Raw genomic sequence first — 22,738 nt, 5'->3', positions numbered from 1 at the left:
GTTTTATATCGGTTCTTATAGCATGCTCATCACTATCATCTGAGGGATTGCCAGTAGTGTTTGTTCTCTCATCCTCTCCCCAGAGGGAGAAGTGTGTGCAGCAGGGGTGAAAGCAATGTAAAAGACTTACCGGTACGGGGACCTGACTCCGGGCCCCTGGAAGGGGTGGGACATTGGGCAGAAAGGGCGGGGCTGGGGGGGGGGGTGTCAGCCTCTCCCAGCCAGCCCTTCCACCCTGCCCGGCCTGCACCACCTGGGGCTCCAGTGGTGATTTAAAGAAGCGGCAGCTGCATGGGGACAAAAGGGGCGCTTTAACGTCAGCTGTGTACAGGCCAGTACCGACGGCCACTTCTTTCTGGTACACCGTACTGGCCTGTACTGTCCACTTTCACCTCTGATGTGCAGTGTCATGTTTTGTGTGTGTGTGTGTGTGTGTGTGTGTGTGTGTGTGACCATGGGATGGCTCCCTTGTGAATCCCACTCACAGACTCATGGAGTAACTCATATGCAGTGTATGATTACGCCATCCAAGAGGATATTAGCATGTTCAGGAAAGAGAATTAAAATCTGTTTCCAGAGAGCAACATAGAACATTTCTATTCTCTCTTATTTAGGGAAGGGCATCAGGATGAGCCGACATGTTCGCCTATTTACCTGCTCTGTCAAGCATTGAAGGATCCAAACTGTAAATTAAAGAAACTAAAGTAAGAAGCTATTTTTTTCTTTTTAATATCCTCCTATTATTGCTGTTATCCCAGAAGTTCTACAGCACCGTAGCTCTCCTGACCCTGTCTGCTGTAGTGACTATATAGAAGTGTTTAGGTGCTCAGGAATTTAAATTTCCATTTACAGTATACTCCCTATTGCCCAAATAGCTTGGGGGACACAGATTTTATATGGATAATTGGGAGTTTGGATAGCCAGGAGCATGTCCCCTCTCATTCACTCCCATGACAGTGGGGCTGTAGTGAGCTCCCTGCACTGCTGCAGGATACACGATCCCTGCAGGAGCAAGGTGCAGCGACTGGTGTGGCCCTCAGGGGTAGAGCAGAAAGCCCTAGCCAGGACTGCTCTGCCCTGCCAGTACCACAGCCTTCTTGCGCTTGTGTAACGCCGACAGACCCCGGTCGCTGGCGGGCAGGATCGAACCGGGGACCTGTGGAGCTTAGTGCATGAGCCTCTACAGCATGAGCTAAAAGCAAACTGGCTGTTAGCTAAAGCTGTAGAGCAGACTCATTTTATCTCTCTCTCTAAGTGGTCTCGGTGCCACTAGATGGAACAGAACAGCACACCCAGGAGGTGTGTGGGTTACACTTTCACCTGCAGGGAAGGCTACGGTTCTGGTGGGACAGAGCAGAGTCCTGGTCCGGGTTCTCTGCTGTCACACACCAAGATGTAGGTGGTGCAACGTAGTGGTCGGAGCAGAATCAGAGGGCAGAACCAGAGTTGTGATCAGGAGACAAGCCAGTGTCAGAGTTAGGACTCAGGAGATCAGAGGCAGGTAGGAACTAGGCTGGAGTGGAGCAGGCAAAGGCTGGACAGGAGGCAGGTCTGGTGCCAATGCAGGCGTGGAACGCATTAAGCAGCCACAGTGCTGTTCTTGCTACAGAGCTTCAATGATCAGTCAGGGAGCACAGTTACTTAGTGAGGGTTTATTGGTCCCAGCTGAACTCATGGGTTGATAGGCAACCAAGCCTGGAGGCAGTTGAGTTCATGACATCTGCTCTGCCCTGCTGGGACTGCAGCCTCCCCTCCATATATTGCACCCGCAGGTGTCACCAGCCCAGTGGCAGTACAGGGAGCCCTCTGCAGCTCCGTTGGCATGGCCCCGCTCGCTCACTCTCATGGCAGCAGGGCTGCAGAGGGCTCCCTGCGCTGCTGCTGGGCTGGTGACATCTGATCCCTGCAAGCCCAAGGTCTCTGCTCTAGTCCACATTATCCGAATCCCTAACTTGTCCCCCAACATGAGATGCATGCTGCAGAGGGTATGTGTCCCCCAGCGTGAGGTATGTGAGACAAGAGCTGTGAGAAACATGTAGCCAGGATGATAGGCACATTTAGGTGAAAGTTCAAGATGCTCCTGGGAAGGAATCTCAGAGGAGTCTATACTATGACCTTATCTTTGTAATGTCTGGTAAGGTGGATCAGTCACTAGAGTCTGAGGCTCACTTGCTAGCTGAGTTACAGTCATGCTCAGTAGGAAAATGATCTTCCATGTAAGAAAATTAAGCTCATGTTACAACGAATGCTTCAAAAGGAGCTTATGACACAGGGGCTGTTTAATGGGGGTTCAGAAGTGTCAATCCCCATATGAACCAGAGGATAAGGGCTGCAGAGACACTTTGTCTGGTTCCTGATAGGCTGGAATGGCTGACAAATGCCCCTGGATGGAGTTAGTCTTTAGTAAATACTCAGATGAAGGAGTCAGTCAAGTTGTTTTTCTGTGGCGCAAATACAGGGGTCCCATGGACATGTCTGCATCCTACCAGAAACACTTTTCACTGGACATTATTGGTACTTCTTGTAGTTGGCAGATATGATTCCAGGAAGACATGAGCCATGTGCTCTTGTCTATGGCTCTGTACACTGTCAGGAACCAAGCTGTCAGGGAGAGGGCTCTGGCGTAGGATGGAGCAAGATGTCTTCATTTTACATGATGATTCAAGACTAGACTCTCAGCCTGATGGGATCATCTTTGATCATCTGCGCCACAGCTGAGAGCTATACCTGTCCTGGCCAGTATGAGGCTATGAGGATTCTAGAACCCTTGTCTCTTCTCTGATGTGCCAGTGCCTTTGTTATAAGGTGCTGGTATCAAGGTATGCAGGAGCATCTTTCTCCAGGGATAGAGAAGACATCCCTTGCAGCACTCTTCTAGGGGCTATAGATTCATGGATTCCAAGGCCAGAACACACCATTGTCATTCAGAGTGACCTCATCTAGAACACAGGCCATAGAACTTTCCCTAGAGCATATCTTTTAGAAAAACATCCAATCTTGATTTTAAAATTGACAGTGAATGGAGAATCCACCATGACCCTTGCTAAATTGTTCCAATGGTTAATTACTCTCACTTAACATATATGCCTCATTTCCAGTCTGAATTGGTCTAGCTTCAGTGTCCAGCCATTGGATCCTATTACACCTTTCTCTGCGGGATTGAAGAGCCCATTATAAAATATTTGTACCCCATGTAGGTACTTATATGCTGTAATCAAGTCACCCTTTAAACTTCTCTTTGTTAAACTAAAATGATTGAGCTCCTTGAGTCTATCACTATAAAGCAGGTTTTCTAATCCTTTAATCATTCTCATGGATCTTCTCTGAACCCTCTCCAATTTATCAATATCTTTCTTCAATTGTGGACACCAGAACTGGACACAAAATTATAGAAGTGGTCACACAAGAGCCTCACACAGAGGTAAAATAACCTCTACACCCCTGCTTCAGATTCCTCTCGTTATGCATCCAAGGATCGCATTAGCTCTTTTAACCACAGCGTTGCACTGGCAGATCATGTTCAGCTGATTATCAACCACAATCCCCCAATCTTTTTCAGAGTCATTGCTTCCAAGAACAAAGTCTCCCTTTCTATAAGTATGACCTACATTCTTTGTTCCTAGATGTATACATTTACATTTGGCCATATTAAAACATGTATTTGTTTGCTTGCAACCATCTTACCAGGCGATCCACTGTGTATCAATGACCTGTCCTCTTCATTATTTACTAGTTCCCCCAATTTTTGTGTCATCTGCAAACTTTATCAGAAATTTTTTATATTAAATTAAATTATGGAGATATACCTATCTCATAGAGCTCGAAGGGACCCTGAAAGGTCATCGAGTCCAGCCCCCTGCCTTCACTAGCAGGACCAATTTTGCCCCAGATCCCTAAGTGGCCCCCTCGAGGATTGAACTCACAACCCTGGGTTTAGCAATGCTTTCTTCCAGGTCATTGATAAAAATGTTAAATAGCATAAGGCCAAGAACTGCTCCCTATGAGACCCCACTAGAAATACACCTCAATGATGACTTCCCATTTACAGTTACATTTTAAGACCTATCAGTTAGCTAGTTTTTAATCTATTTAAGGTGTGGCATGTTAATTTTGTATCATTCTAGTTTTTTAATCAAAATGTCTTGCAGTAGCAAGTGAAATGACTTGTAGAAGTCTATGTATATTACATCAGTGGTGTTCCTTTATTAGTCAAATCTGTAATCTCATCATAAAGAGCTATCAAATTAGTTTGGCAGGACATGTTTTTCATAGAACCATACTGATTGTCATTAACTGTATTACCCTTCCATAAATCTTTATTAATCAAGTCCCATATCAGCCACTCCAGTAACTTACCTGGGATCAATGTCCGGCTGACAGGCCTATAATTACCTGGATCATCCCATTTACCCTTTTTAAATATTGGCACAATACTAGCTTTCTTCCAGCCTTCTGGAACTTCCCAGCTGTTCCAAGACTTACTGAAAATCAACATTAATGGCCCAGTGAGCTCCTCAGTCAGCTCTTTAAAATCTAGGTGAGCATGGGGGCATGGCTCAAACAGCAAACAAGATAGTGGTTTAATCTAGCTCTCCTCAATAAATGGGGAAGAAATGAAAACAAATTAAGAAGATAAAAAGAACTAAGCCAACCTGAATCCACAGATCTGTGCCCTAAATATGAATAATGCCTCTTGGAGCCAGTTTTAAAAAGAAGGCTGGAGAAAGTTGGACAGCTCCCAATCCCAGAGAGCAGACTCTGAGGTAGAATATCCAACAACAGAATCCAGAGCCCTCAGCCTGCAGAATATATTGATAATTACTGTGCAAACGGGGAGATGTTGAACTGGATCCTCATTGTCCTGTAAAGAGACAGAGGGTGAGTGCAATAAAAATAATAATTAAAATTGTACTATTGTGTCTGGGGGAGGAAGTGGGTCATCAGTGGCCATTTTGGAAAGGTCAGACAAACAAAGGGGAAGTGTGGTGGCAGCCATCTTGAGAGAGGTGTAACAAGCAGGAAGGAAAGACAAGAAGAAGATCTAGGTGTCTGGGAAGGAAAGATCTCCTCTTGTACAAACATCTGACTCCCCTAAAACAAAGACACGGCCACAAAAAGTAGTAACGGCCCTTCAGCAAACAAACTATGGAGGCAGGTGGAGAAGCACCAGTCACTAAGGCTGATGTGAAGGATCCACTGTTAGAAATCAAAGAAGTGAATAAGTAGGGTGACCAGATGCCCCGTTTTTAAAGGAACAGTCCCCATTTTTGGGGACTTTTTCTTATATAGGCACCTATTACCCCCCACCTCCTGTCCCGTTTTTTCACAGTTGCTATCTGGTCACCCTATGAATAAGGAAATGAGGGAAGAGTAATGCAGGCTTACATTAAAGATATAAAAATGAAATTAATGATAAACTAACAGATGTGGAAATAGGATTAAATGAACAATCCAACAGAATTACTAATATAGATTGAAGAATCCAAATAATTGAAAAAAAGAGAACAAGAAATAGAATTGAAGCTGCAAGACATGGAAATTAGAGAATGCAGGAATAATTTAAGGATTAAAGGTTTTCCAGAGGAAACTGAAGGGTGAAATCTGCTGGACACATTGGTCAATATTTTTCATACCATTAAAACTGGGTAATAAAGATGCATTCGTACTGAGAGGGCTCACAGATCTTTTTTCCCCAGGCCCCAAGCAGACTCCAGACCAGAGATGGGATTGTCCATCTACACTATTATCAAGACAAGGATAAAATACTGAGGGCTATGAGGAAGAGAGCTGAACCATTGATGATTCTTAGTCAGCTCATACAAATGTTCCAAGATCTGGCATCTGCAACCTTTAGAAAGTGAAGCGAATATACAAGGTGACCACAATTCTTAGAGAGAACAATATAAGATATAAGAGGAGTTTCCCATTTAGATTAGCCTTTAGATGGAAGAGCAGATGTCTGTCTCAGATCCAAAAGAAAGGAAACTAGTACTTATGGACATGGGTACAGGAGAATCAGCTCAAGAACAATCTGAAGGGGATCAAGGGCATCGGTCCCCCTGGTCGCCAAGAGTCAGTGAGATTAAAGAGCCAAAATAGCTCAAACAGATGCATCATTAAGACAACTGAACAGACATGAGAGCAGAAGAAAAAGTCCAGATCCCAAAGAACATGATCAGTACTGTAAGACATTACAATAAATAATGGATATTATATCCATGTGGTTATAATGATAAAGGGTTAGAGTTAAATGGAAGCTGCATGCAGGATAGTTTACTCTGTGTGGATATAGTATCTTTAATGGTTATAAGAATATAGTTTTTTTAATGTTGTGAATTATATTTATATTATATAAACAAAAATTAATAACAAAATAGCAGGAGACCTAGATCTGCTTTATTGAAGTAAGTTTGACTTTAAAGTAATAACAAACATTCCAAAATTTACTTTAATTGGAAATGGGTCATCTATGGTGGAATATTTTAAGAATAAATGAACTCAAAGATAGCATTGTAATCTCAGAATGCCCAATGTTACAAAGGTGTTTGATAAGATTATATAAGACTTGGTTCTTGAAACATTAATAAAAGAAAGAAAAGAAAACGTTCCTTCAATAGGGAGCTAACGTGCCCCCGGAGGACATAAGGAAAATCTGGATCCTCACAGATAGAGGGGACCAGATGACTATGGGAGAATCAATAGGGAGGGGAATGAGAGGGAAATAGAGGATAAGAGAACAGTAACATGTTAAATATTATTATATATTTCAACAGAAAAATTATACTAAAAACTTAGGGCTCAGAATTGAACATTATAATAAATCAAATGCAGAATCAAGGTACAATAATATAGGTGTTAAAAAAAGGAAAAGTGATGTATGTAAATCTTAAAATTACTGTGTAGGATGTGAACTCTATCTAAAATGTCTTATTTAAAGAACAGGCACAAATGTAATGGGGACATGGCATCTGACTGGGGTAATATACTGGGTGAGAACAGACTTGGTACTTATGGGTGAGTTTATTATGCAATGACTGTTAATGTTAAGGGGGATAAACAATCCAATAAAAAGGAGAAGGGTATTCTGCTCACTGAAAAAGGATTTTCCTAATGTAATCTAGTTACAGGAAACACACCTGAAGAAAAATGATGATAAATACCTGTATACATCTGGGACACAGCTACCTTGTCTCCCCAGGGCAATCTAATAGAAGAAGGATGGCAATATTCTTTGCCAAATGCTTCCATTTTATTTTTTCAGCTCAACTCATAGATACAAAAGGCAGATATATTTTAATTAAGGGGCCCTTGAAAGATAAACTTCTCATATTAGCCAATGTACCTGCTCCCAGACAAGGGCAAGCTTCCTTTGTTAATAGTTTTTTAGGGGTTTATGAAGTTTTAGGGAAGGGGATATTATTCTAGGGGGGATTTTAATGAGGTGCTTAATCCCACTTTGGATCGATCAAATGTACCCAGAGGGCGTTTGGGAGGAGCAAGTGCAAATTTGTTGCATCACTTTAGAAAATGTCTGGCAGGAGATGAATCTGGATGTTAGGAACTATACATATTCTGCAACTCATGGATCTTATTCCAGTATTTATATGATTTTTATTTCTAGGACCTTGGCTAATTTATTAAAAAAAGAGCTTTGTTATATGACCCCCTTAGAATTCAAGAGCTGGAATACAATTTTCAGAAGTTTGTATATATAGTAATAAGAAAGGGATTAATAAAAGTGTGTTCTGGGATGCCAAAAAGGTGGTAATGAGGGAGCACCTTATAAATAAATACCATACCTTAAAAAGATGAGCGTTCATGAAGAAGAGAGTTTGGTTAATAAACTTTCTATTTTGGAAGGTAGACATACAAGAGTGTATAAGAAAATAATTGAGATAAGAGGGAAGATTAGCTTATTACAAACAGGTACAGATGAGCAAACACTGAAATATATTAAACAAAAATATTATGAAAAGGACAATAAGGCTGATAGGCTTTTCCCCAGAAAGTTAAAAAAGAAATCAGCCTTCCCCCTGATTAGAAATAAAAAAGGGAAATTTAGTAACTGGCATCAAAGAGATCCCTGAATTGTTTGCTAACTTGTCCATTCTTAGTACACTTCATAACAGCCAAACCCTGAACTTATAAATAGATATTTGAGAAGTGTGATGCTACCTCAACTCTCAACGGCTTATGGGGCAGCTTGTGATAGGCAAATTGCTGCAGAGGAATTTGAAGTTGTAATTAAGACTTTAATATCCAACAAAGCTCCAGGTCCCAGTAGGTTTTCTGGCATCTCTCTGATAATATCAGAAGAACTCTCAATTTGATCTATAATGTTAATTCTAGCAATTCTTCCTGTGTGCTGCTTTCTTTGGATGCTGAGAAAGCCTTCGACCGGCTGGAGTGGGAGTACCTCAGACAGATTTTGGTAAGGTTTGGTTTTGGAAATCAGTTTTCTACAGGCATTTTGGCCCTGCATTCTCATCCTCAAGTGTCTGCTTTGGTTAATGGTCATGACTCCACTCCCTTTAATTTGTTTAGGGGTCTGAGACAGGGTTGTTCCTTATCCTCCTTACTGTTTGCTTTGGCAATGGAGCCATTTGCAATAAATGTGAAAAACAGCCCCTTGTAAAAGGCATCGAAACATCTTCTGGATTAGAACACAAAATAGCGTGTATGCTGATGTCTTGTTATATTTGCAGGATCCAGAAGCCTCATTAAAAATGATAGAATAATTGATTTTGGAATTTGGGCAGGTATCAGGCTTCAAAATAAAGGATGACAAATCTGAAATTTTTAGGAATTAATATTCCTGAAGGGGTCAAAACAAACTGTTGACAGCTACATAAATTTAAAAGGGCTAAGGAATCTTTAAAATATTTGGGAATAAATATTGTGGAGAAACATAAAAATTCTTTTTAAAGGCAAATTATCCTGGACTGTGAAATAAAATAATAAAATACTTGGAAGAATGGAACTAATATGAAATTTCTTGGCTAGGTAGAGCAGCCTCGGTAAAGATGAATTTCCTCCCAAAGTTATTATTTTTGTTTCTGTGGATCCCTGTTGGTATCCCTGACATGACATTAAAAACATGGCAGGATGTGCATTTAAAATTTATACGGAAACATAAAAGACAAAAGGTGAGTTGTAAAATTCTGTTTAAGCCTATAAAGTGAGTTGGACTAGTTTTCTCCTAATTTGTCGTCTTCTTCTTATGCATCACAATGGAAAAGATATGATAAATTAGGTTCACAATAGACCATCTGAACATTGGGTAAAACTTGAACAAGACTGGAGCTCAGATAAAGCTATTTATAGTAATTGTTGGTTTTAAGAAAAAATTTAGGTCACCAAATATAAAAGTCACCTGTTCATCCAGTCTACCTTAGCCACATTGGACAATTTTTTAAAATTTGTGTTGCGAAAGGCCCTCTTCCTTAGCTATTTTCATTAATAATCAGGAGATTATCCCTAGGAAATATCAAAGTGACTATTCATTGTGGCTAAGAGTTGAGATGACTCAATTTGGACAGCTGTTCCCGGATCCTGATTTAAAATCACACCAAGAGATATGTAATAAGGTAAAAATCCTGTATTTTTAATATTTACAGGTCAAACACTTTATTGTGAAATCTAGTTACAAGACAGCTCTATCTAGACTTTTAACTGCATTTCAGGAGTTGCCCCAGGAGCAAGTTGGAACAAAAGGTTTAATTGCTAAGACATAAACAATTTTGATTGAAAAAGACGTTGTTAAGAAAACAACCCAGATGAAAATATGGGAGAGGGATTTGGACAAAGAAATTGATCTGGATGGGCAGGTCCCTATATGGCAAAGGAGATATACATCTTTAATTTCTGTAGCTCATAAATATTTTTTTTATAAAATATTGTATTCATGGCATGTTGCTCCAGTTAAGATCCATCATATTTTTGCTACTAGGGAGGTGCTCTGTTGGAGGGGTAGCAGAGAAAGGGGAAAATACTTGCATATGTGGTCACTGTGTCCAAGAATTTGATAGTTTTTGGAGGAAATTGTTAAAGATTTTCATCTTATAACAAAACGCCAGCTTCCTGGGAGACTCCCTGACCTGCTTAATTAATGCTCCAGTACAGGATCTATGTTTTAAACTGAAAAACAAATTAATTTCTTTTTTATTGTTAGCAGTAAGACTTTGTATTGCACATTATTGGAAAATTCTGACTTCTCCTATGGAATTGGGGTATAGTAAAATATGTACTGTCCTTGTACTGGAAATGCTTTCAGACCAAATACGTACACGAGAGAGGCCAAAAAGAGGATAGGCATTTAGAAATTTCGTTACCCTTTTTAGCATACTCAGAGGAGGAGAGCTCCCCAACCAGCAAGCCAATATCTTTAGCCAGATTCTATGAATATTAACTGGATCCTGAATAACTAATGTACAATGTGGTATTTTATTGTAACTTTGCCTTACTAAAAAGTTTCAGAAAGAAAAAATCTGTATGAGCAGAAGGCTAGTAGCTTCTTGTTCAGATGGGTGGTAAAGACCTCTGGTGTCCACCAAGGGAGGAAGATGTGATCTCTTTGTTATAATTTCCTATCATTGTACTACAGCTGGCGCAGTTCCCCTGCAGGTAGCAACAGACACCAGCATTTTTACTAAGAGCATGGTTAGGTGACACCCTGGTTAATGACACTGGCAGGCAGTCTGCACCAGGGGAGCTGCAATGGTGAGAGACTATAAGAACAATTTCATTGTGGGTACGTCCACAATGCAACAAAAAAACCCTGTGGGACCGAGTCTCAGAGCCCAGGTCAGCTGACTCGAGCTGGTGGAGCTCACGCTGCAGGGCTATAAAACTGCAGTGTGGACGTTCAGGCTTGGGCTGGAGTCCAGGGTCTGAGACCCCATGAGGTTGGAGGGTCTCAGAGCCCAGGCTCCAGCCTGAGCCTGAACATCGACAATGCAGTTTTATAGCCCTGCAGCCCGAGCCCTGCCAGCCTGAGTCGGGTGGCCGGGGCCAGCCGCGGCCGTGCGATGGGTTGTTTATTGCACTGTGGACATGCCCTGTAGGCCCAGCCTATGAGACTCAGCTTCCTAGGGAAATTCCAGCCTTTTCTAGTCTATGGTCAAGCCCAGAGAAAATGGGAGAGGGAGAGAGGACTCAAGAGCTGGCAAAATGGAACCCAACCCTACGTCCTGAATGTTCAATATTAAATATCCCATAGATGGAGGCTTGTTTGCTGAGCCCTAAGAAGAAATGATGGAACAAAGAGAAGAAAGGGCTCTCCACCCATTCACAGAACTGTAACATACCTTCCAGTAGCATGTTCATTATTTTCCAGTGAGATTCCTTTTGCTTCCTTTCTTTCCCATCCTCTGACCCCTCATTGATAATAATTTCTTTATTAAGGGAAACCCAAGTGTTTCTGCTCAAGGGATGGAGTTTGGGAATTTTGCCTTTGAATAACATTTGTATGTGGAACAAAGGATCAGTGAGAGCTACAGATGCATGTGGATTGAAACCCACAAATGGTCATATGGTCCTCAGCATTCACTAGCACAATGCTGTGATTTTATTCCCAGAACAAAGGACTCTTTCTAGGGACACACTGGTACCCACCGAGGAACCGGACAGACAGAGGTGCTCATTTTCCTCTCTGTTTAACTGTCTCCTGCAGGCTTACTAACGGCAATCTCACCGACGCTTGTTATAGGGATCTCTCTTCTGCTCTCAGTACCAAACAGACCCTGACTGAGCTGGACCTGTCAATGAACAACCTGAGAGACTCCGGAGTGAGGCTGCTGTGTGAAGGACTGAACCATCCAACCTGCAAACTGCAGAAACTGGGGTGAGTATTTGCAGTTTCTTTCTGTAAAGAACTCAGCAGGCCAGGAGGATAGTGTGTGACGTCAGCTCTTGTAGGAGCACGAAGAGGCTGAAAGCTGAGTGTCCCTCCAGCATCAGGAGTGTCAGTGGCTCCCCACAGCCTGATGGCTGGTCATTTTTGGAGAATGGAAGTTATAAATAAGGATGGTCCCAAACTGGAACACTAATTCCAAATTCCCCTAAAAGTGAGCTTCACTTAAATGGATTTTTGAATAAAAATTGAAGCTTAATCTCATCTTCTGAGAGAAAAGCCCACTTTAACACCACTTTATGATCTTTAAAACAATTTTACATATATTTTGCATCTAAGCATCTAAGGCAGAGGTGTGAAACTCACTCAGCGAAGAGGGCTGATTTGTATGGTTAATTGTAGTCTATGGGCCAGGGTATAAATACAATGTACTCCGTATGATGCACAATAGACTCCTCCCCTGATAGCAATGATCAAGGGGACAATTTGGGCTTATGTAATAACTAATTGTTTTGTTTATTATTTGTTCTGCACTTTCTCGCCACATTCTTCCTCAGTGAGAAAATCTGCTTCCCTTTAAGGCCACTGCATTTCTGCCCTTGATTTCGCTTCCTTCTCCATCCTGCTTTCTGTTTCTCTTCCTCTTGCTGGTGTTTGGGAGTTTGCTCTGTTCCATGTCTCTGCCTTTTCTTCTCTGTAGCAACTTCCAATCCGCAAGCTACTGGGTTTCACTCCCACTGCTTCCACCCTCTTCCAGCCACCAAAATGATCAGTGTTTTATAGCCCATTGATGATGGTTCAGAGTCAGTGTTAACTAAGTTGATACTCATGTCAGATTACTAGGCAACAGGAGAGTTCAGACCCCCCAAGTCATTGTTTCAGGCTGTCCGCCGACTCAGGTAAACATCATTGTATCAGTTACACTGGATTCACATTGAGAAGGTGATCTCTGCTGCCATGAGAGCTAGAAACTTACTTTGTTTAAATGGCAGCTTAGATTCTGGAGAATCTGAGAATGTCACATGGGCTGCATAAATGTATCTTGCACATCAGATCCTCCTGCAGGCTGCATGCTTGGTGCCCTCAGTGTAAGGGGTTCCCAGGTTCCGTGGCTGATCTGGGCATGGTTAAGGAAGTAAAGGGGAAGCCGGTGTGGAGGAAGCTGCCTAATGGGGAGGCACTGTCCTTTCCCCTTCCAGCTGACAAGGTCTTGGGAAGATATTACCCAGTATGATGAGTTGATTTCCTCTTGCTTTTAGATCTTGTTTTTCACAGTAAAGCAAGATCCGATGAAAGGGACTTGAAGTGAGTTGTAGCTGGGACTTAATTTTTCCTCACCAGCTGGTGTGTCTGCCCATTGGCTTACACTGTGCCATAGGGAAAGAGGAAACCCTGTATCTGGAATACTCCCTTGGGAAAGGCCAAACTCAGCCTTTGGTGAGCAACATCCAGGCCTCAGTGGACAAGCCTATGCCTATGTCATGGTTACTGGGCTAGCTATACCCTGTCCCCTTTCAGGTCTCTCTGAGTGCCCCCATCTCAGGCCCCGGGCCTCTAGTCCTTGCTTCTCTCTGGGTGGAATCATGCAACTTCCCCACTCTTAGACCAGGCCCAGGGTAGCAGTCCCCTTTGTGTCCACTGTGATTGCCCCTCAAGTCTGACTGGTTCAGCCAGTACCTGTGTATCCATCGCGATTATCCTGCAGGTCTGAGTGGGTTCGACACCTGCGATTCTTCCCTTCGGGAGTCTGTGACTAGTCAAACCCAGTGGCCAGAACAGCCTTCTGAGAACACAAGTATTGTTTATTTAATAAGAAGAAAGCCTTTTAGGGGGAAAAAAGGTTTCAAAATAGCAGAGTCTATATGCATAGATATCTTCCCCAGAATCCTATCACCCCACCCCCTCTTTGCTGGAGATCTAGGCTGGCCTAGCTTCCTCAGACACTCTAGTAGATTCTGGGGTGTGACCCTCTGTTTCCCTTTGCCTTAGCTCTAGCTCCCTATGTGTGTCTCCTTGAGGAAGCATGTCTCTCCTTAAACCCTTCTGTGGTCCCCTAGTGTAAAAGTGGAATCTTGTGTCCCAGCAGGATGGGGAGCCAGTAATACCCAGGCTAATAGTTCTGGCATTGTCTCTTGAGGGTGTGGTGTTAGGTGGTTATCTCAAGCAATCTCCCCCTTCCTGACAGCCCTGCTATTAAGCTGGCAGCACAAAGTTGGTCATGGCAAGTCAGCAGGAGCTAGAATTGTAGGTGTTTCTTCTGGAGGTGGGCAGATCCACTTGCGGGAAGTGTGCATTGCTTATTTGCACCCATTTGAAGCATGTTCTGTTAGTCTCAAAGGTGCCACAGGACCCTCTGTTGCTTTTTACAGATTCAGACTAACACGGCTACCCCTCTGATATTTGAAGCATAGTCAGCCTTGCATGCTGCAGGTCATTTTCATCCGTTATGGCCCTCCAGGCAGTTTTAAGAGTGATGGCATCTCGTTGAAGTTTTGGGGGATCTATATGAGCCAATGCATATAAATTAGATGTGAATGTGTGGCTAAGGCGGCCACAGCCACTAAAGATATGGGTGGCTATGTTCAGCTCTGAATCAACGAGATGTGTGGGCTGACTCCTGCCCCACACTGCTGCACAATATTCTGCTGGAGCAAACACTAGTGTCAGGACTGAAGTTTGCAGAACATTTGCCTCTGCTCCCCAGGCGGCACAGGAGGTGAACTTTTTCTTTAAATGGGACTGGTATGTTAGCCTGCAGTCCAGTTTGAGTCCTAAATAAGTGACAAGTGGTTGGGAAGGGAGTGGATGATCCTCCACACAGAGTGTAAGAGGCTGATTAAGAAGCACTGGCCATGTGCTCCCTGATCAGTTTCCACGCTAAGGGCCAGATCCTCAGCTGCTGTCAATAATCAGCAAAGCTCCACTAACTTCAGAGTCGCTTGTCTGATTTACATCATCTCAGCATCCGGCCTTGCGCATCACTGGGAATTCAGTCGCGATTTCTTAAGGGAAGTCATTTGGCATCTATTGGTTTCTTCTTAATATTGTGCACTTGTATGTAACAGGTACAACACATCAGGGCTCAGTCATTCTATCCACCTTTCAGTGCTTCCCGAATGCTCTGCAATCTAACTCCTCCGCTTCTGATCTCTCCCCAGCCGCATCCCTTCCATAGCATTTTATGATAGTCCAACACACACACATTTTCCACAAACATCTTTAGGTCACTGTTTATTGCATTGTCTGCTCGGAGCTCTGTTAAAATGTCAATAAGAAAATGGCACTACTCCCAGTGTGACTGCGAGGGTGTTAACAACAGACAGTGGCATTTTCCCTAAGAGCAGGGCTAAGCGCGCCAGTGGCTGAGAATGTTGGCAGGCAGTCTGCCACTGGTAGAAATGCAATGGTGAAAGACGGTAACAGTTTTCATTGTAGGCCTAGCCTGTGAGACTGCCCTCCCTAGGGAAATTGAGGCCTCCTTTAGTGTGTGGTCAAGCCCAGGCAACATGGAGAATGAAGGGGGACTTGAGCTAAGGCAATACTCACCCATCCCTGAATATTCAATAGTGCGTAAGCCATAGATGGTGCTTGTTTGCGGAGTCCTAAGTAGAAATGATGCAACAAGAGAGAGAAAAATGGGCTGCCCCCATCCACAAAACTGCAATAGACTTTTTAGTGAAGTTCCTTTCCCTCCCCTTCTTTGCTTTCCTATCCTATCAGGTGTAATAAAGCTTTTTTAGTAGGGGAAACCCAAATGTTTTTGCTCAGGAGATGGCGTTTGGGCACTTTGCCTTAGAATAACGTTCAAGTATGGAACACAGGATCAATGAGAACTACAGGTGCCCAGGATTGAAATCGACACCTGGTCATGTGGTCCTCAGCATCCACTACTACAGCTCTGTAATCTTCATTCCCAAATTAAAGGAATCTTCCTAGAAATCCACTGACACAGAAGTGCTCATTTCCCTCTCTGATTATCTGTCCCCTATAGGCTTTCTAACTGCCATCTCACGGCCGTGTGTGGTGGGGATCTCTCCTCTCTTCTCAGCACCAAACCCACCCTGACAGAGCTGGATATAGGGGAGAACAACCTGGGGGATTCAGGTGTGCAGCTGCTGTGTGAGGGACTGAAACATCCACACAGCAAACTGCAGAAGCTGCGGTGAGTATTTCTAAGTTTCTCTTCTGGAAAGAACTCAGCAGGGTCTGGGGATGGTGTGTGATGTCAGTTCCGTGCAGGTACAAGGCGAGGCTGAAAGCCGAGTGTCCCTGCAGCCCCTGATGTGTCAGTGGCTCTCAACATCCCAATGGCCCCTCATGTTTGGGAAATGGAACTTATAAAGAAAGATGAGCCCAAACTGGAGCCCTAGTTCACCCCCCACCCCTGAAATTGAGGACTAAGTTGTAGTAATATTCACTAAAAATATAAGTCCAATAAGGCTTAAAGCATGATCTCACTCCCTTCGATAACAGCCAATTCTTATAAATATTCTAACGATCTTTAAAACAATGTTACATTTACTGCGATTTAAGATGCATGAAAGGACAAGAGGTCTTACAAAGCCTCAGACTCCGAAATCTCTCACAGTCCTGCCTAAGGGAGGCAGGTGAGAGAGATTCTGTCTAAGGGAGGTAGAATTCTTCCTGCACATCCTTCACCTGCAGGGGAATTTGCCTGCAGCTAAACCCTTCCAGGAGCTGCACCATGTTCTTCTGTTTGTCCAGCTGGCCGTGCTGGCCAGCGAATCGCAGGACTTTATCATGCCCCCTTCTGCTCTGCTCTTGCCTGCTTTGGTGCTACTTTTGCCACCGCGGTGGAGAGAGAAGGGATCAGACCTTTTGCTCAGGGGAATACAAGGGCTGTGGCTGTGCCCAGCCGTAGTGCGGGGTTGCAAGGAGAGGGAGGCTTCCTGTGCTTTTCCCTCCCCTCGAGTACCTTGAAATGACTTCATTTTCCCAAAGCTGCTCTGAGTCTGCCCAGTGGCTTACAGCCTGCCATAGGGAAAGAGGAAAGCCTGTATCTAGAATGCTCCCCTGGGAAAGGCCAAATTCAGACTTCAGCGAGCAACATCTAGGCTGTGGTGAACATGCTCAATCCTGTGTCACAGTTACAGGGCTAGCTATACCCCTGTCCCCTTTCGGGTCTCTCTGGGTGCACCCACCTCAGGTCCCGGGCCTCCACCTCTCTCTGGTGGAATCAGACAATTCTCCCACTCTTAGGCCCACTGAGAGCTAAAACTGCATGTGGACTGAAATCCTCATGTGGTCCCCAGCATCCACTACTACAGCAGGGTGATTTTATTCCCAGAATAAAGGACTCTTTCTAGAAACCCACTGAGGGAACTGGACAGACAGAAGTGCTCATTTCCCACTCTGATTATGTTTCCCACAGGTTGATGAATTGTGGTCTTACAGCCGGTTCCTGTGGGAATCTCTCCTCTGTTCTCAGGGCCAAACCGACCCTGACTGAGTTGGATCTTGCGCTGAACAACCTAGGAGAGGCAGGAGGAATGAAGCTGCTGTGTGAGGGTCTGAAACATCCTGACTGCAAACTGCAGAAACTGAGGTGAGTATTCACACATCTTCCTGCTGGAAAGAACTCAGCAGGGTGTACGGATGGTGGAAGATGTCAGGTTCATGAAGGAACACGGAGAGGCTGAAAGCTGTGTGTCCCTCCAGCACCTGATGTCTCAGTGGCTCCCAATATCCCTATGGGCTGTTCCGATTGGAGAACAGAATTTATTAATAAAGATGGGTCCAAACTGGAGCAGTACTTCAAATCCCCCTGAACTTGAGGATTGAGTGATTTCCACGTGCATATATTTTTTTCAATAAAAATTGAAGCAGCGTCTTTTAAACACCTGTTTAGTCATCTTTAAACAATACTACATTTATTTTGATTTAAAACGAATAGAAACACAAGAGGTCCAAGGTGCTGCGGAGCCTAAATCTCTCTGCCTCCGGGGAAACTGTGGGAGGGATACTGTTTTAGAGAGGAAGAATTTTCCCTGCACATGCAATGCTGACAGACCCTGGTCGTCAGCGGGCAGGATCGAATTGGGGACCTCTGGAGCTTAGTACATGAGCCTCTACCACATGAACTAAAAGCCAATTGACTGTTAACCAGACTCATTAATTGCTTTCTCTTTAAGTGGTCTTTAAGTGGTACACTAGGTGGGACAAAACACCACACCCAGAAGGTGTGTGGGTTACATACTTCCCCTAGCTGAGGAAGTGTGTCCTGAGCTTCAGAGACTTCCCAGTTGGAATCCCGGATGAGCCCCCACTTGTAACGCTGACAGACACCGGTTGCTGACAGGCAGGATTGAACTGGAGACCTCTGTGTATGAGACTCTACCACCTGAGTTAAAATCCACCTGGCTCTTAGCTAAGGCTGTAAAGCAGACTCATTTTATCTCTCTCTCTAAGTGGTCCCGGTGCCACTAGATGGGACAGAACACCACACCCAGGAGGTGTGGGGGTTACACACATCCTTTTCATGCCAAGGGGTCGGGGAGATTTGTCTATAGCTAAACTCTCTTCAAGAGCCACCATTTGTTCTTCTGTTTGCCCAGCTGCCTGTGTTGGCCAGTGCACTGTGGGATTTTATCATGGACCCCTTCGGCTCTTCATTGGCTGCTTAGTTGTTTATTTTGCCCCTAAGGGCAAAGAAGGGATCAGACCTTGTGCCCGATCTATAGATTATAGAGGAATATAGATATAATCCCCAATTATCACTTTGAGGGTTGACAGGTTCTTGTCCCAAGATCAGGCCCAGTATTTATGCAAATCATTATATAATGGGAAACTCCGATGTGCACAGCTGCAACACTCACACTACAGGAACTCCTCTATATTTACAAATAGTTTATTAATACATTTAGCACAGTCACAAACACCCCAGCTCAGGATACTACAGAGTGTACATCTGCACATCCATATACTCACGCCATCCCTTGTAGAACAACCTGAAATGTGAGCCGTCATAGAATCATAGGACTGGGAGGGACCTCAAGAGGTCATCTAGTCCAGTCCCCTGCACTCAGGGCAGGACTAAGTATTATAGACCATCCCTGACAGATGTTTGTTCAACCTGCTCTTAAAAATCCCCAATGATGGAGATTCCACAACCTCACTAGGCAATTTATTCCAGTGCTTAACCACTCTCACAGTTAGGAAGTTTTTTCTAATGTCCAACCTAAACCGCCCTTACTGCAATTTAAACCCATTGCTTCTTGTCCTATCCCCAGAGGTTAAGAAGAACAATTTTTCTCCCTCCTCCTTGTAACAACCTTTTACATACTTGAAAATTGTTATCATGTCCCCTCCCAGTCTTCTCTTCTCCAGACTAAACAAACCCAGTTTTTTCAGTCTTCCCTCATAGGTCATGTTTTCTAGACCTTTAATCATTTTTGTTGCTCTTCTCTGGACTTTCTCCAATTTGTCCACATCTTTCCTGAAATGTGGCGCCCAGAACTGGAGGACACAATACTCCAGTTGAGGCCTAATCAGCGCGGAGTAGAGCGGAAGAATTACTTCCTGTGTCTTGCTTACAATACTCCTGCTAATACATCCCAGAATGATGTTTGCTTTTTTTGCAACAGCATTACACTATTGACTCATATTTAGCTTGTGATCCACTATGACCCCCAGATCCCTTTCTGAAGTACTCCTTCCTAGGTAGTCATTTCCCATTTTATATGTGTGCAACTGATTGTTCTTTCCTAAGTGGAGTACTTTGCATTTGTCCTTATTGAATTCCATCCTATTTACTTCAGACCATTTCTTCAGTTTGTCCAGATCATTTTGAATTTTAATCCTATCCTCCAAAGCACTTGCAACCCCTCCCAGCTTTTTATCATCCGCAAACTTTATAAGTGTACTCTCTATGCCATTATCTAAATCACTGATGAAGATATTAAACAGAACCGGACCCAGAACCGATCCCTGCGGGACCCCACTCATTATTCCCTTCTAGCATGACTATGGACCACTGATAACTACTCTCTGGGAACAATTTTCCAACAAGTTATGCACCCACCTTATAGTAGCTCCATCTAGGTTGTATTTCCCTAGTTTGTTTATGAGAAGGTCATGTGAGACAGTATCAAAAGCCTTACTAAAGTCAAGATATATCATATCTACCGCTTCCCTCTATCCACAAGGCTTGTTACCCTGTCAAAGAAAGCTATCAGATTGGTTTGATACGATTTGTTCTTCACAAATCCATGCTGACTGTTATTTATCACCTTATTATCTTCTAGGTGTTTGCAAATTGATTGCTTAATTATTTGCTCCATTAACTTTCTGGGTACAGAAGTTAAGCTGACTGGTCTGTAATTCCCCAGGTTGTCCTTATTTCCCTTTTTGCCCTTTTCCATTCTTCCAGAATGTCTTCCATCTTCCATGACTTTTCAAAGATAATTGCTAATGGCTCAGATAACGCCTCAGTCAGCTCCTTGAGTATTCTAGGATGCATTTAATCAGGCCCTGGTGATTTGAAGACATCTAACTTGTCTAAGTAATTTTTGACTTGTTCTTTCCCTATTTTAGACTCTGATCCTACCTCATTTTCATCTTCCTCATCACCATCATCTTCCCCCTCATCACCAGTAGCCATCATTCTGGCACCTCCCAAGGGCTACATCTCCTTCTACTACTGCCCCTAGGCTTTTATAAGATGTTATGCTGATTCCACTATGTTTGATGCAAGGCTTTCCCTCCTTTTCCTTCTTTGTATTTCCTCACCTTTATAACTTTGGAGTGTCCTTCTCCTGTAGGTTAGTGTTCTCAACTTATTATCACATAGGTCAATTTGTTACCATGGCCATTTTGTTGTTAGGTATCTCAGATGTAGCTCATGTATCTGTTACATATGTCAGTTCGTTGCCATAACACTCTTGTGGTTGGGTCATGTTCCTGTGGTCAGAAATCCCCCTTAAGCACTCTATTTGGGGCGTTTATCTGTTCAGAGTTCATAGGCCTCAAGCCTTATGCCAACTTGCTGAAGTCAGTGTCTTACAGGACACAGGCCTGTAGGTTCCTTGCATTACTGATGAATATAATGTGAAGTCCCTGTAGTGGGAAGTGAAGCGAGGCTCAGCCAAGAGAAACCACCAGTTTGTAGAAATACCCTTGACAAGAAGCCCCTCCGGACATAGAAAAGTGTTTCTAGTTACTAAGGTAGCAGTGGGTGGTGACCTCTGTCATGTGACAGGCCATTATCACATTAATCCAAGTCATGGGACTAGGCAGGGCCAGGAAATAGCAACCAGTTCCTCTCCAGCACTCCTTTGTGTCAGACCCGTATCACCTGGAGGCACAAGTGAACTAAAAGCTTTCACTGAATGAAGCCCCTTCAGTCTCTCACTCGGAAAGGGAATTTGGCAGGGATGGCTGCACTTCCAGATTTTCCTGGAAGCAAATGGAGTTGCAGAGAAATCAGTGAGAGCGACCTCTTCCGTGCTGCTACAAGTGGGATTGGCAGTGGGAGCAGATGAATGACTTCCCACCGCCCCCGCTCCCCAGAATCTTGTTGCTCAGTGACCTCCAACTGGGGTAGGGTGAGCTGCAGCATCACATCCATTTTCCAACACTGACAAATAGGATTAGGGGGGCCTCTGACATGTTGCTTAAAGGAACTGCCAGGCCCAGCCTGGGCACTGGAGGCTGATCTGCTGCTGTGACCAAAAAAGGGGGCGCTTGATTTTCTTGGATGGCGGGGGGAGCCTACTGATGGGCAGTTTGTATTGGTGCTCTGGAAGGCTTTGCCCTTTCTCAAGAGATCTTCAGGTGAGTTGGGGACCAATCTGTCTCAGCCTCGGGCAGCTGCATGAGCATTGGCTGCTGGATTTCAGGTCACTACTACATGTGGGGTTGGAAACTTGCAACACATCCCAGTGGGAGCACTCAAGCTGCTGTGAATAGTCAGTCACAATTATTTTTAAAAATACAGTGATCCAGGCAGCAGTATCTCTTGGGAATGGCACTTCCCCAGCAGCAAGGTGACATCACTGACCAGTATCGGGGGTAGCTGTGTTAGTCTGTATCTACAAAAACAACAAGGAGTCTGGTGGCACCTTAAAGACTAACAGATTTATTTGGGCATAAGCTTTCGTGGGTAAAAACCTCACTTCTTCAGATGCATCTTCAGAAGTGAGGTTTTTACCCACGAAAGCTTATCACTGACCAGTATGTACAGACCACAGGGCTGCCAAGTGTCAGGTGTCTCATCTGACATTCATTTGGCAACCCTGTCACTCCTGTCCTTACTGCAGATGGAATCCAGTGAAGGCAGAGTCTGTAGTTCCTCCTGTCAGTCACTAGAGGTCACAGTTGCTTCATATTTTGGAAGCAGGCAGGGGCAGGGAAGTACTTGCGAAATGTTCCGTAAGAGGTAACATGTTGTCAAGTTGATGATGCACACAGGGCCACTGTGCCAGGTTATGAAATGTAAACGTTGTATTTGTGCTTATATAAGATGCTTTGCTTTTCCTTGGGGAAATGTCCTGGTTTTCTGACCTTTAGGGTTTGCCCCTCCTGTTCCTGATGGGGCAGGCGAAACTTAACTGGTTTTCTGAACTTGGAATATGAGCGTGTGCCACTCCACGTTCTGGAAGGCTGCGTGCTGGGCAGTAATCAGAGCTCCCTGAACACAGGGCTCTGTAAGGGATCAGAGAGGCTGGTCTGGCATTTAGATCTGAACATGGACAGACCCAGGCTCAGACTAATCTTCCCTGGGAAAGAGCTTCCCAGCCAGGGCCTGCTGCTGAGAATGCTCTGCCTGTGCCCCAGGAGTCTGACCTGGGCTTTGTTAGCTGTAGTGCCCCTGGGCAGTGTAGCCAGGTTGGTGGATCACGGGTGGGGTGAACAGTCTCTGAGACAGCG

General features: G+C 44.0%; 1 protein-coding gene across 1 annotated transcript in view; it reads left to right on the top strand.

The window, feature by feature from the left end:
- Positions 1 to 22,738, top strand: part of LOC101948840 (NACHT, LRR and PYD domains-containing protein 3-like) — a 57,122-nt gene that overhangs the window by 16,252 nt on the left and 18,132 nt on the right. Inside the window, exons 6-9 of the mRNA XM_042862092.2 lie at positions 615 to 704; positions 11,672 to 11,842; positions 15,843 to 16,013; positions 17,244 to 17,417. Of these exons, the coding sequence (XP_042718026.2) occupies positions 615 to 704; positions 11,672 to 11,842; positions 15,843 to 16,013; positions 17,244 to 17,417 (606 nt within the window). The remainder of the gene's footprint in view (positions 1 to 614; positions 705 to 11,671; positions 11,843 to 15,842; positions 16,014 to 17,243; positions 17,418 to 22,738) is intronic.

The sequence above is a fragment of the Chrysemys picta genome, chromosome 4, assembly GCF_011386835.1.
Source record: "Chrysemys picta bellii isolate R12L10 chromosome 4, ASM1138683v2, whole genome shotgun sequence".
In the NCBI taxonomy this organism is placed as follows: domain Eukaryota; kingdom Metazoa; phylum Chordata; order Testudines; family Emydidae; genus Chrysemys; species Chrysemys picta.
The sequence above is the reverse complement of the archived record's forward strand: the minus strand, read 5'-3'. Positions and strand labels throughout refer to the sequence as shown.